The 12,942-nt window shown below is 41.6% G+C and overlaps 2 protein-coding genes across 2 annotated transcripts; one reads left to right on the top strand and one right to left on the bottom strand.

Moving 5' to 3' along the window:
- Positions 1 to 76: 76 nt before the first annotated feature.
- rtcb (RNA 2',3'-cyclic phosphate and 5'-OH ligase) lies at positions 77 to 5,244 on the bottom strand. The gene is made up of 12 exons (XM_031582292.2): positions 5,030 to 5,244; positions 4,621 to 4,699; positions 4,444 to 4,511; positions 4,252 to 4,351; positions 3,979 to 4,135; positions 3,556 to 3,712; positions 2,954 to 3,113; positions 2,362 to 2,537; positions 1,918 to 2,106; positions 1,689 to 1,799; positions 1,059 to 1,178; positions 77 to 589 (listed from the first exon to the last, which is right to left on the bottom strand). Exons 1-12 carry the CDS (start codon positions 5,120 to 5,122, stop codon positions 482 to 484), a joined length of 1,518 nt encoding a protein of 505 aa, XP_031438152.1. The 5' UTR covers positions 5,123 to 5,244; the 3' UTR covers positions 77 to 481.
- fbxo7 (F-box protein 7) lies at positions 5,234 to 12,268 on the top strand. Its single transcript, XM_012841374.3, has 10 exons — positions 5,234 to 5,329; positions 6,276 to 6,416; positions 6,770 to 7,007; positions 7,969 to 8,211; positions 8,571 to 8,715; positions 9,379 to 9,462; positions 9,586 to 9,681; positions 10,241 to 10,417; positions 11,279 to 11,325; positions 11,829 to 12,268. The coding sequence occupies exons 2-10, from the start codon at positions 6,295 to 6,297 to the stop codon at positions 12,144 to 12,146; spliced, it is 1,470 nt and encodes a 489-aa protein (XP_012696828.1). The 5' UTR covers positions 5,234 to 5,329; positions 6,276 to 6,294; the 3' UTR covers positions 12,147 to 12,268.
- Positions 12,269 to 12,942: the final 674 nt, after the last annotated feature.

Raw genomic sequence — 12,942 nt, 5'->3', positions numbered from 1 at the left:
GAGTGCATTGGATGTGAGAACATGTCTGCTTAGAATTAGATCATCACCGAAATGTGCAGAAAATAATGGCAATACATCATTGATATTAGAATTTATTATTATTATTATTTTTTTTTTTTAGCTTTTTCTTTTGCCTGCTCAGTCAACTGTCAGTTTTGCAGCTGAAACAAACAATCGAAAGAAAAGCTTGAAGCCACTTGACCACTTTTAGTTGTGGGAAAACTGAGGAGTCCAAAAAAAGAAAGGATCCGTGGAGCTGTGCTCTTGCTCGTTGGAGAATAGATAGAATGACATCACTAACAGATGGAAGCCCTTTCCGCAGGAAGAAGCCTCTCTTTGATGCTCAGCAGGCGCTTTTCGGTCATTTGTTTACCATCCTGTTTGACAGCATCTTAAGAATTCAGCTATGATCTCACTTCCTGTTGACTATGCCAGTCTTGGGACCTGGTTGCCACATTGTCCTTAGGGATGACCTCAGCCGTTAACCTTTGATGACGGCAATGGGACGAAGTTTGATCGCCTTCTTGCTGATACCAGCATCATGACACGTGTTGACGACATCCGTTACATTCTTATAAGACTCAGGAGCCTGAAACAACACAATAAAGCCATGGGGATGTTTGAAATGGTGTATTATCTCCAGTCATATCATCAACAGTTAACAAAGAAATCTCATACACCCAGTACAACCATAAAGGACATGATCAAGTTGCTTCTTTGAAGCATCCAGAAGAGAGTTCATTGTCTGCGCCTTCAACTAAAATAGTACTTATGTACTTAGTAGTACTATCTAAATGCTTGCAATACAAGATCAATGTAAACTCTTCGTCACAAAAATGTACAATGAGGTTGCTGCATGGAGAGAAAAATGCCCAATGCGGACACAGAATTGCTACAGTGCGCAATGAAACGCACATTAATACAGTCTTTATGGGACAACATAACCTACCTTCACGTCCTTGATCATTCGTCGTCTCTTCCTTATACAACAATTTATTATTAACACTCCTGGTCTTTGCCTCTTCAACCCTAATCCCCATTATTCCCTTCACATTTACCTCTTCCATGACTAGCTTAGGTGAGGCCACTCTGATGGCGATGCCCTTGTCTGCTAACTTATCCAGCACATCCTGGAAGTCCAGGTTTCTGCGGGATTTGGCACGGGACAGAGCACGACCCTACGGAACAACAACAGGCGACAGTGGTACAGGAGGTAAAGAAGTTGTTTAGTAATCAGAAGGTTGCTAGTTCGATTCCCTGTCGAAGTGTCCTTGAGCAAGGCACTGAACCCCTAATTGCTCCTGATGTGCAGTGTGTCATCCGTGTAAATGTAAAATGTGTATACATTGTAAGTCGCACATATGTAAGTCGCTTTGGATAAAAGCGTCTGCTAAATGACTAAATGTAAATGGAACAAAACCAGTTGGAAGCTTCTACTTAACAAGAATTTGCACTGATGAACAGTACCAGCAGAGGGGGAATAAACCTACACAAGTAAAAACCAGTAACTTTGACCTCAGTAAAACACGTATGCACATTTTAATACACCTTTTCCTAAATCAGTCAGTACAATGCACCACTGTATGATATGTGTAAAATAACAAAAGCATCAACATAAATAATGTTCTGAGAAAAAAAGCCAGTTATGACACATGGTAAAAATGGTCACTGGTTCGGTGAAGACTCACCGCTCCGTGGCAGGTGGTGCCAAACGTCTCGGTCATGCCTTGCTCCGTGCCAGTCAGAACATAACTACATGTTCCCATTGTGCCACCAATCAGAACAGGCTGCCCAGTCAGCTGATTGGGAAAGAAAAATTAAGGTTAGAAAAAACACACACAAAGTGCTTTATTATTATGGGGTGTGGTGACCATGGCTATGTATTTGAAAGATATGGCACAAACACCGGCAGAGCACCTGGTAGTCAACGGCGATGAGTGGGTGGTGTGGTGGGAAGGCGCGGGTGGAACCCTTCCGATGAACCAGCAGAGTCTTCTGCTTGCCGTCCACCATGTGTTCCTCCACCTTGGCAATGTTGTGGGACACGTCATAGATCACATGCATGTCCAGATCATCTGGTGTGGTGGTGAAGACTTTTGCGAAGGCCTGTGAGGATGTGACATTTCGAGAACTTACTTGGTAATTGTCAAAAAGAGTGAGGATGAATGGATACAAATATATATTTAAATTTGTAGCAGAAATTGAGTTTCCAAAGTAAACTTTCTTCCCCAAGTTGGGCCAGCCATCAACATTTAAGCAATTCTGTAATTCTGTTCTCAATAGTCAGGGCATGCTAAGAGATGTTTTACTCTCTTAATATGAATCCTTTCACCTTTGGCAACTTTCCTACTTTCACCCTACCTGTCTGGTCAGGAATGTCATGGAGGACCGGTTGACCCAGGCGTAGTTGCCGGCAGCAGCCATGCCCTTCAGATAGTCCTGGCCCTCCTGTGAACCGATGCGGGCGCAAGCCAGCTGGCGGTCATTTACGATGATCTTATCCCTCTTCATGGCCTTCTCCATGGCCACCAGGGCATCTAACATAGGGAAATACATGTTCAATATGTACAATAATGTACAATATCAGTTCTAAATAATAAATAAGGAAATAACGTGCTATTGGTCCATCCTATTCGGTTCTTTTCATGTTGTTGTTTACCAGATGTCAGTTCTACACATCTACAAACAGAGATTATAAACTACAATAGACTAGTGCGATAATGTCAAAAGTAAATCCTGTTTTTATACTAAAGTGGGTCAATTGGGAATCCGTTCCTCTTTTACAGTGATGACAGGTATATTATGAGGCGACATGTCATACACACAAACAAGAGTAGGAGTCAGAAATGTACAGGTTGTCGGACACTTCATTGTTTTTGACTGACCCATGATCATAATATTCAGGTATACGCCTCTGACTGGTCATTCGCGGAGATTAGAGGGGTGTGCCCACCTGTAGCCACCTGGTGGCCGAGTCCTCTGCTGCCGCTGTGAATCATCACACAGACTTGGCCCTTGTGGTCGATGCCCATTTTCTTGGCAGCATAGTCATTGTAGATTTCATCCACGACCTGGATCTCAGCGTAGTGGTTACCCGCTCCCAGCGTCCCCAGCTACAACACACAACGTAATTAATTCATGTCTTCACCAGATATTATGTAAATAGTGCATGTTCTATGACTATAGAGCTAAACTGCAGGTTCTATGACTATAGAGCTTATCTGCATGTTCTATGACTGTAGAGCTAAACTGCATGTTCTAGAGCTCAACTGCATGTTCTATGCCTATAGAGCTCAACTGCATGTTCTATGACTATAGAGCTCAACTGGTCTCTGTCATCTCTATGGTCCCAAAGGAGTGGGTTCCTTTTGTAACTACAGCTCTTCCCTTTTGCTCAAACAAATGACTGCTAATATTGTAAAGACACTTGCCACATCCATCTCCCTTTTCTATTATTCTCCATTGGACTATTCTTACCAAAATTGTGTGATCTCTCAATCATCTTTCAAACATGTCTTCTTGTGATCAGCTGTGTGGACTGTTGTGCGGAGGTACCTGAGGTAGGCCTCTCTTTTTGGCCTTGGAGGAGACCTTGTTTGGGTCGGCCTGCAGCATCCTGCCGTACTCCTCACAGTGCTCTTTATCCTCTGCCCAGGCATACCCCTCCCTCAGGGACCAGTCCACTCCCATCTCCAGAGCTTCCTCCAGATCCCTACGTCAAATACATTTATGGTTTACAGACACACTGCATAAAAACAAGATGTAAAACGGTATTGATCACGATTCTTAACTGAAATGCCAACAAGACTGTAAGAAAAGGTGAGCTGACCTTTTTTTAAATATATATATATTCCACATTTTTTTAGAATCTAAAGCAAAATTCAGAATTTACAGCCCCATTAGTAAGCATCATTGATTGTTTTTGGCAATTTCAACATCTCTAAAAGCCAAGCATTCTCATTGAGCAGCCATGCTTACTTGGCACTCATTGGGATGACTCCCTTGGAGCCCACACCGACAGGGATGTGATCAAACATGGCCTGTGCCAGCTGCTCCTTCACCGGCTGCACATCTCCCTCATCTAGGTTGGTCCGCAGCAGGCGCACGCCACAGTTGATGTCAAAGCCCACCCCACCTGTGTGTGTTTTAAAAGGAAAGCGCTGTGAGACCATGGGAAATGAAAGCTTCTGCTGGTGTAGCATTGTGATTTCAAACTTGTAGGTAGTTATGAGAAACAGGCCGGACACTTACCTGGGGAGACCACTGCAGTGGGATCACTCATGTCGAAGGCTGCCATGTTGCCAATGGCAAACCCATAACCCGAGTGGACGTCTGGCAGACCAATGGACTTCTGTGGAAGGCAAATAATGCTGTTTCTTATTACTGACCCTTGCATTTTCAACACTCCAGTAAGTTGATCTGGTGATACTGTCAATGACTTACATGCACTATTCCAGGAAGGGCTGCCACGTTACCGATTTGTTTCATGGCTGGAAGGAAACCTCCAACACCTGGTGATATGAATCGTTGGACATATTATGTCAAAGAGGTCTGACAGCAAATTCAATCTACTATATTAGATTATAAATTAAGAAAATAACCTAAAATAGATTGTCTTACCTCCACCACGGCATGCATTCCGCAGCTCCTCAAACATCAGTTTTTCAAGTGGGTCGTTGACGTAAAAAACTCCCTCGACCTGCACATCAGGTGAAAATAAAAGCAGAAACAGAGCACTAATTTTAGTTAGCAGCATTTGGGCTGGCTGTGGGAAAACTGACATGGCAAAGGACAACTATTATAGCCTACTTGCTGCATAATTATGTATAGACATATCTAACGTAGGATAGCTAGCTAACTTTCAGAAGTACTGAACTGATTAATTCAATTATTTAATCTGTCAGCCTAGACAATTTACTATTTAACCACCTACAGTAAAATAACATTAGCCAGCTTGTAAATGAGCTAACGATAGCCATGGAAGCTACACAACGTTAGCTGGCCAGCTAACTAATGAATGGTGCGTCACCTGCATGTTGGGAACGAATCCTTTCTTGATCCTCCAGGTATTTTTACCTATTTTGTCCATGTATTGTAGTTCGTCATTGTATGATCGACTCATTTTGAGCTTCTTCGTTGGTTGTGTAAATTAGTTAATACTGAAAGTTCAGAAAATCTCTAAATGTAATCTGCAGTGTATGACAGTCTAGCGTTACGTAGACTACCATGCCGATTGCCGACAACTACGGCGGCTTATAAGGGTCAATATACTGTGCATCGCTGAAAGACTAGCTAGCCGTCTTCTGATATTGGTGTCCGCTTAAAATAGGTATGCTGTTTTACAATTTGCATTGTTCTAAACAAATGAAAATAATTCTGATGTTTTATGATTGTGGATTTTTGTTAATCGTTCTTACCAAACCTTTTTTAAACCATCATGTTTTCCGTAGGTTAACTGCAGCGTTAGCTATGACATGTCAACAAAGTTATTGCTAGCTATTATCCACTACTCGTCCCATGAACGCAACGCTAGCGAGGCTTATTGGCAACCGAGGGTGGTGTCAACGTAAAAATACTTTTGCATCTGTGAACTGATTCATCCATGCTATCTGGGGTTTATTCTGTACATCGTAGAGATTTTCTCTAAGCAGCTTGCAAGAAGTTGCTATCTGGATAACGTTACATGAGCTAGCTAGTGCATCGTCGCCTTGATATCTGTACCGCTGTCAACACAGCGTACAACAAGCTGTTGATACCTTAACTGGTAACTCTGGTTTGCTTAATAGCCTACAACACATTCTAACATTCACTATGAAGAAACATTAATACAGGCATATTTCATGTGTATATATTTATTGTTGCACGCCGCATTGGTTATTAGTTAGAGGTTAAACAATGTAATTTTGACAGGTTAGCGAGCTATAGTAATAGTCATGGTTCATCTTATGGGTAATGTTCTTAGACATTCTACGCAATTGTTGCATTCGGTATCAATTCCCTCGAAACAAAAACGAAACCATTGCTGAGTTGGGTGTAAACGAAGTTGGCTGCTGCTCAGATGCACTTGTTTATGTGCAAATATTCACTCGTGATCAGGATGAGTCAGCTGATAATTTAATGCGTCGACAATTCTAGACTTAATCTCGCAAACAAGTTGGAAATGGACAAGGCCACCAGTTTGATCCACATTTAATTAGTGTAATCAGATAGACATCACTGGATTCGACTCGAGTTTCCACATGCGTCTGAACTTGTCGATTGTTTCTGTCTTGTAGGCCAACCCACGCTGAAAGTATGAAGTTGCGCGTTAGGGTAGGCAAACAGACCAGTCGTCTGGACCTGGAAGGAGATCAAGCCACTCTGACCGAACTTACTATTCAAATCAAGGAAATATTTCTGCCATCTTGTGAAATCAGGTCAGTGCTGCTGCTGCTAGTAGGACTCAGGGAACATACATCCATTTGCAGAATACACTTATTATATAATGCAGTCAATCATGCATAATGAGTAAAACTCCTACAAACTCTATGACATCATAATGTTATTATACTATGGGGGAAATTAATTAAATGTTCCAGATTTCCCTTCATAGAAAAGGTGTGGAATTGCCTGTGCTGCTAATATTTACATTAGTTTTCAGTGCTGTACCTTCATTTTTCAATCAGACTTTTTCAAACTGACTCCTAAATAGGTGTTGCAGACTACACATTATGTGCATTTATCATCAAACAATAGCTCTTCCCTGTTGTGTTCTTTGTGTCTTGTGCAGTCCAGACACAGAGTTCGGCCTGTCTTTGAATGGAAAGGAGCCTCTCAGTGACACGGGGCAGACTCTAGCCTCCTGTGGGATTGTTTCAGGCGACCTGATCTGTGTCATTCTACCCCAGTCGTGCCCAGCACCAGGCCTGTCTCTTCCAACCACATCACAGAGGCCCACCTCCAGCAGCAAGGCCCCCCATAAAATGCAGGAACCATCCACATCTACACCTCCACAACGCTCTGCAGAGGTAAGGCTCTAGAGGACAGACAAGGTTTAACTTATATTTATAACAGACATGTGTATTGCAACATTTAGTTTAATGGAATACTAATCAATATTGTTATGCTCTCTTATTATACGTAAGATCTGGGATAGTATGTTTGTAACAGTATCACCGTGTAACACGGCAGACCCTCAGGCCTAAGTATGTCGGAAGTTCACGACTTGTGGCTGGTGGAACATTTCCTCAATCATTATCTGTGATTGTTCAATTAGTAATTTATACCATCTGAAATGTAACCCTTTAAGATTTATAATGTCTGCTCCAATTGTCTCATTGTAGTGTTTTAAATGAAGCATACAATTACCAAAGTCGTTTAAAAGTTTTTCTGCTGTACTTTATTCCAGACTGAATTGAAAGCAAAACTGCTGCTTTTGGTGTCCTGTAAATGAAAGTGATCAAAGATTTTTTTTTGTCATTTCTTTTGATGAAAGAGTTCTGAGGTGTGCAAGTTTGCTTCCCTTATAATTTCTCTTACTCCGTATGAATGAGGGGGTTGCAGTGTTTATATTTAGGGGGGATTTTGCTGAGTCATGCTACAGTCCTCTAAGGCGTGTCTGATGAAAAGGGCCAGAAGGACACAAAGCTCTTATTGTTTTGAAATAGCCCAAGGCTCAGAAGACTCATCTCAAGCTTTGCAAATGCAAAGGAGATGTAAAAGGCAAAACATTAATGATCAATTAATTTTTTCAGTACTCTATAAATGTAAAGTAAAATGAGTGTTAAGCAGTTGTCGGCTACAGGAAACACTATGTTTTTGGTTGAATTTAAAGAGTATAGAAATGGTCTGGTTTGGTTTTCTAGACCTGTACTAAACCTGGACTTAGCATAAAATCTCACTTCAACAGACAGGCTTACAGACTTTCACTGACATGATATGTAACACTTCAAAACTATAGTTTCTATATATGTGTTATGTGCCTTACAGCCTGGCCCTAGCACTAGCCAGAGGAGCTCATCCAACCCAGACACTGAGGTAGACCTTGAGATGGACGAAGAGGCTATCTCAGGTCCCTTCATCCCTGATCCCATGCTGTGCAGTGAGGCAGAGGAAGGAAAGGTCCCCCACTCTCTGGAGTTGCTGCACCATGGCTCCCAGAGCCGCAGTTCCAACGACTGCCTCATGGTGGCTCTGCACCTCATCATGCTGGAGACAGGCTTCCTTCCACAGGTGAGGATTTCCTCTGCGCTCTTTACAGCAGATGGAAAAAACAATCAAGATTCACTTGAAGAATAATTTGTACATAGGAACTAAACTCATTCAGGTGGCACTCAGGGTGGGCTGATTCAGATGCACTAAGTCAAATTCATCCAATCATATCTATTCATCATATGCTCAACCTTAGCTCTGGAGGTCTTACTGCTCCAAAAGTTGTTCGAAGTATCAAATCCCAACAAATACAGGGGAGCTTTTGTACCTAAACTTCACCTCAGATTTTGCCTCTAAATTTGATTCTTGTTTTCTTTATGATTATGTGGAATCACTGGGTTTGAAACATAACTGGAATGTTAATGTCTATATGTGAAAAGGGGTCAGAGGGAAGAACCAGTGAAATGCCCACAGGCTGGCGTGGAGCAGGGGGCATGTACAGACTGCAGTACATCCACCCTCTCTGTGAAAACAGTCTGGCCGTGGTTGTGTCCGTCCCTATGGGCTCAATGCTGGTCACCAATGGTGAGTTCACAACCTGAGGGCCTACTCAGTACCCAAGACTTAAAGCAACAGTATGTAGTTTTTTTACTATTTGTTAAGGAATGTATTGTAGGTAGCTACTTTTTTATAGCATACACAGATTCATTTTGATGGTCAAATGGTCATGTGAAGAAGTGATAAACACACCTGTCGTTCCCACTAGCCACCTATCCTATTCATAGTGTAGTTTGATGTTTTAGGTTGGAAATCCTGTGGAAATATAAGAAAGAACAGCTTTTATATCACAACATTGCCATATAACAGAGAAATGCATGGATTAAAATGCAAGCTAGCATTCACTAGTGCCAAGTGTGCTGTTGTTGGCGTTCGCAAGGCAGGTCTGATGTCTGCTAGTAAATTAGCGTGCTAATTTTACACAAGAATTCAACATATTTTAGTTCCTGTGACAATTAGACAAGATCGAGGGCAGAAAGATGAACTCATGTCCTGATGCTCCTCAGAATAACTACATTCAAAATGGGTCCCTGGCAGCATAATTTATTTTTGTAGAGGGGACGGAGGGTCACATAAGCATATGGTTTTGCCAAAAGTAATTGTCACTCTTCTGCCTGTTATGTAAAACGCAGATGGCTTTGGATGTCCTGCAGCAGCTTGATGGTCTTTATTTAATTATTCAATTTGCAGCCACTTTGAAGATGAATGACACGGTGGACAATGCAAGGAAGCTGGAGCTGAAATCATCATCCTTTGTGACAGAACATTGGGCAGGTCTGAGCTGATGAAGAGGGATCATGTTATAACTGAGCATATCCTGAAATCTTACTTAAATCTCATCATATTATGCATTATTCACTATATGACATTTACTTATATTCATATTTTTGACATCAGGTGAAAATGCGGAAGCTGTCTACAAAGACTTGAGGAAGCTGTCTCGTGTTTTTAAAGACCAACTTGTGTACCCTTTGATGGCATCGGCCCGGCAAGGTACTGTGCTCTTTGTCTCTACGCATGGCTCTATGACAGGCATGGGATCTTCAGAAACCACATTGCACAACAGACATGGAATCAACTTATTTTATATACCAGCTCTTTGATGTCCCATTGCTTACAATTACAATTCCCTTTCTTTCTTAATGCTACAATATTTACCGTAGAAAAAATAAAATGTGTTGTGCAAAATCTTCCGATGAAAATAAATTAAGGGTCAAATGAATCCCGAATCTGTTAAGCAAGTGTGTCTCACTGTTGCCTTCAGCTCGTCCGCTAATGGCTGTTGGAGGTTGCTTTTTCCTTTTTTTGCATTCTATTTTTGGGGGATGTTAAATGTACCACTTTAAGTGTTATTGCGCAATTGGAAAAGTTAAACAGAACTGTGACGGGTAGGCATTAAATTGTATGAAAATAAAAAAAAGTATAAGTACAGCGCTTCAGTTCATTCATTAAAATTAAATGTAAGATGAAAAATGACTACACATACATAGGGCATCATGGTTGTGATGAGTGCTCAGTGGATTACTGTTTTAATCCATGCTTCCTTTCGCAGCAATGGGCCTCCCTGAGTTATTTGGCCTACCGGTCCTGCCTCTGGAGATGCTGCTGAGGATACTGCGGCTGCTGGATGTGGCCTCAGTGAATGCTCTCTCGGCCGTGAGCAGAGACCTCCGCAGCGCCACAGAAGACCCCTCTCTCTGGAGGCACATCTTTCACAGGGATTTCAGAGGTAAGATGACCATTCCGATAGCCTAAATGCACAACATTGTTAATCGGCTAACAAAATCTCAGCTAGTATAGTCTAGTTTATGGTATGTATGTAATATCTGTATTGCATACAGATGTATTTGATGCAGTGGCAGAATTTTAGAATGCATGATTATATATAATTTGATGATGAACACATAAAAATAGCATGTCAAACACTCTGCCTGAATGTTAAGTGACAGGAGACTGTGTAATACAGCTATCCTAATATGACTGTCTATTGTTGGATTGCTATACTATTTTTGATTATACTGTATCAGTACTTTGACCTCTTGTATTGTGATTTAATTAATTATGTATACATGTATTCACCGCCGGTATCTGCAGGTCATTAATATGAATGCACTTCCTACTCAGCACCTGTAGACTGCAACAGACTAATGTCTTTTTTGTATGCTAAGGGCTATCATATTAAATGTGCTTTTAATTTGTTCTTCTAAAAAATGTATTCATTTTTTCATAAATATCAGGTAATTACTTTCAGCAGTACTATCTTGATTGATACTTATGTGATCTCGTGATGTATTGTATCACAACATCTGTATCATGATATGTATCGTACTGTGGGGTTGGTGGCGATATCCAGCTCTACTCTGTAATGTTATGAATAGAATGACAGATTCAGAAATGATTCAGAAATTATCAAGACGGAAAGGAATAGCCCAAAGTTGATGTAACACACAGAACAGAAGTGTATACCCAGACGTGTAGGAAATACATACGACTATCTATAAGGTGCTCTGGTCCCAAATGCTCAGTGTTTGACCAGAAGAATCCTATCTTGCGATCAAGAAGTGACACCCTACATTAATTTCTCCCATAGCTTGGAGCAGCCAGCGGACAGAACCCAGAGATACAGACTGGAAGGAGGTAAGCAACTACAAGAGCTTGGAATACACTTAAGCTAAATTTATACTACTCCGAGCCCTCTCCGAGCAAACCTCGGAGGGGCTCTCGTACGGGATAGTTAGAAAAGTTAGGAGGCGCACGACAGCCTCTCCGAGGTGCTCGGAGAGAGCGGTTAAAATCGGAGAGGCGTTCCCTGTGTCCGACTCCGTGAAATCGGAGTAGCATAAATTACGCATTACAGAAATGCTCCGGGTTATGTCAATTGATTGGCAAAATTACCTGAAATTCTAGTGTTCTTAACTCATATTAAAAAGTGTGTTGTTTAGTGCATTGCTCTTCTAGTCTATTGTTCTATCCCTGGTGCCTACAGTGACAACATACTTAAGCAAAAACAGCCAACTTTGACTTGATCGAGTTACCTGATATTAGGCAAGCATTGAATGACTGCATCTTGTGTTAAATGTGAATGTGAACTGACAATCTGTCCATTTCTGAAAAAGTTGTCTATTCTCTTAAACCCACAGCTTTACAAAACGAGATTTAAGCAGCGCAAGGAGATGAGAAGCTTCAAGCCCAGCCGTCACCCCTGCCACATCCCTCCCATATACCCCCTTCACCCCCTGCCCACACCTCCAGTTCCCCTGCCCCTGTACCCCCCGGGCATCATTGGTGGAGAATATGACCAAAGGCCTGGCTTTCCCCATGGCCTTCTGCCACGCCCACGCTATGACCCCATTGGTCCGTTGCCTGGTCAGGACCCAGGATTTGGATTGCCGATTGGACGGCGGTCAATGAGACCGTCAGGGAACAGGCCTGCAGATATTCGGCGAGGCTTCATCTGACATTTTGCACACAACCGCTGTTCAGATAACATTACTTTAACCATAAGGCACATAGACATCTTCGAACATTGTAAAACCATGGTGTGTTAATTTTCACCTTCAATAAAAAACATTATATCCAAGACCTCTAGTCTTTTTTTTTTTTTATGGTGCCACCATGTCCAAGTCATTTTTTTTTATTATTGTAGTTAGAATTTGTCAGTGCTGACAGGTACATTTGTTCATCATACTCACAGCTCGTTTAAGTGTTTGCTAAACAGACACATTTGTCGACCAAGTAACTTATTCACCTTGTTAGACACGTTTAACCATGTCTAATTCACACATCTGAAGTAATTTGATTTTAAATAAGGGCAGAGCGACTGGTCATTGTCATAAGAGAAATTGCTCTTTAGGATTGCCATATTAGATTTACAAAGACAAAACAAACATGTTCTCTCAGCAAAGAAGAGGTCCATTTACTGATTGTTTTGCTTATTAGATATAAATATATATAGTGCATGACTATGATAATTCCACTAAAGTAAATAATCTATGTGAATTAACATAGCTGCGTTTGCTGTGCGTGAGTAGGCCTAACTAGACAAAACCTGTTGGAAATACTTTCCCTGGTATTCCCTCTTAGAACATGACATCATCCCGTTATCACTAAAGTCATGGGAGCTGACGTGATTGGTATATCTATGTGATAGCCACAGCGCAGTGGGGATGAAGGCAGAAACCCAGGTGATGAATCAGGGGGTCGTTCATACCGCGGCACGGTGAGCCACAGAACCTTGAGGGATTGCTATTCCCA

This window comes from Clupea harengus, chromosome 16, assembly GCF_900700415.2.
Source record: "Clupea harengus chromosome 16, Ch_v2.0.2, whole genome shotgun sequence".
In the NCBI taxonomy this organism is placed as follows: domain Eukaryota; kingdom Metazoa; phylum Chordata; class Actinopteri; order Clupeiformes; family Clupeidae; genus Clupea; species Clupea harengus.
Note: the sequence above shows the minus strand (reverse complement) of the source record. Positions and strands in the feature narration are given on the sequence as shown.

Bases quoted from the DNA above. Each gene is read 5' to 3' on its own strand.
- rtcb (XM_031582292.2), bottom strand. From the start codon at position 5,122: ATGAGTCGATCATACAATGACGAACTACAATACATGGACAAAATAGGT. The intron at 2,538-2,953 runs GTGGGCACACCC...TCCCTATGTTAG, and splicing joins CGGCCACCAGGTGGCTACAG to ATGCCCTGGTGGCCATGGAG. The intron at 2,107-2,361 runs GTAGGGTGAAAG...ACATCCTCACAG, and splicing joins TGACATTCCTGACCAGACAG to GCCTTCGCAAAAGTCTTCAC.
- fbxo7 (XM_012841374.3), top strand. From the start codon at position 6,295: ATGAAGTTGCGCGTTAGGGTAGGCAAACAGACCAGTCGTCTGGACCTG. The intron at 8,212-8,570 runs GTGAGGATTTCC...ATATGTGAAAAG, and splicing joins AGACAGGCTTCCTTCCACAG to GGGTCAGAGGGAAGAACCAG. The intron at 11,326-11,828 runs GTAAGCAACTAC...TTAAACCCACAG, and splicing joins GAGATACAGACTGGAAGGAG to CTTTACAAAACGAGATTTAA.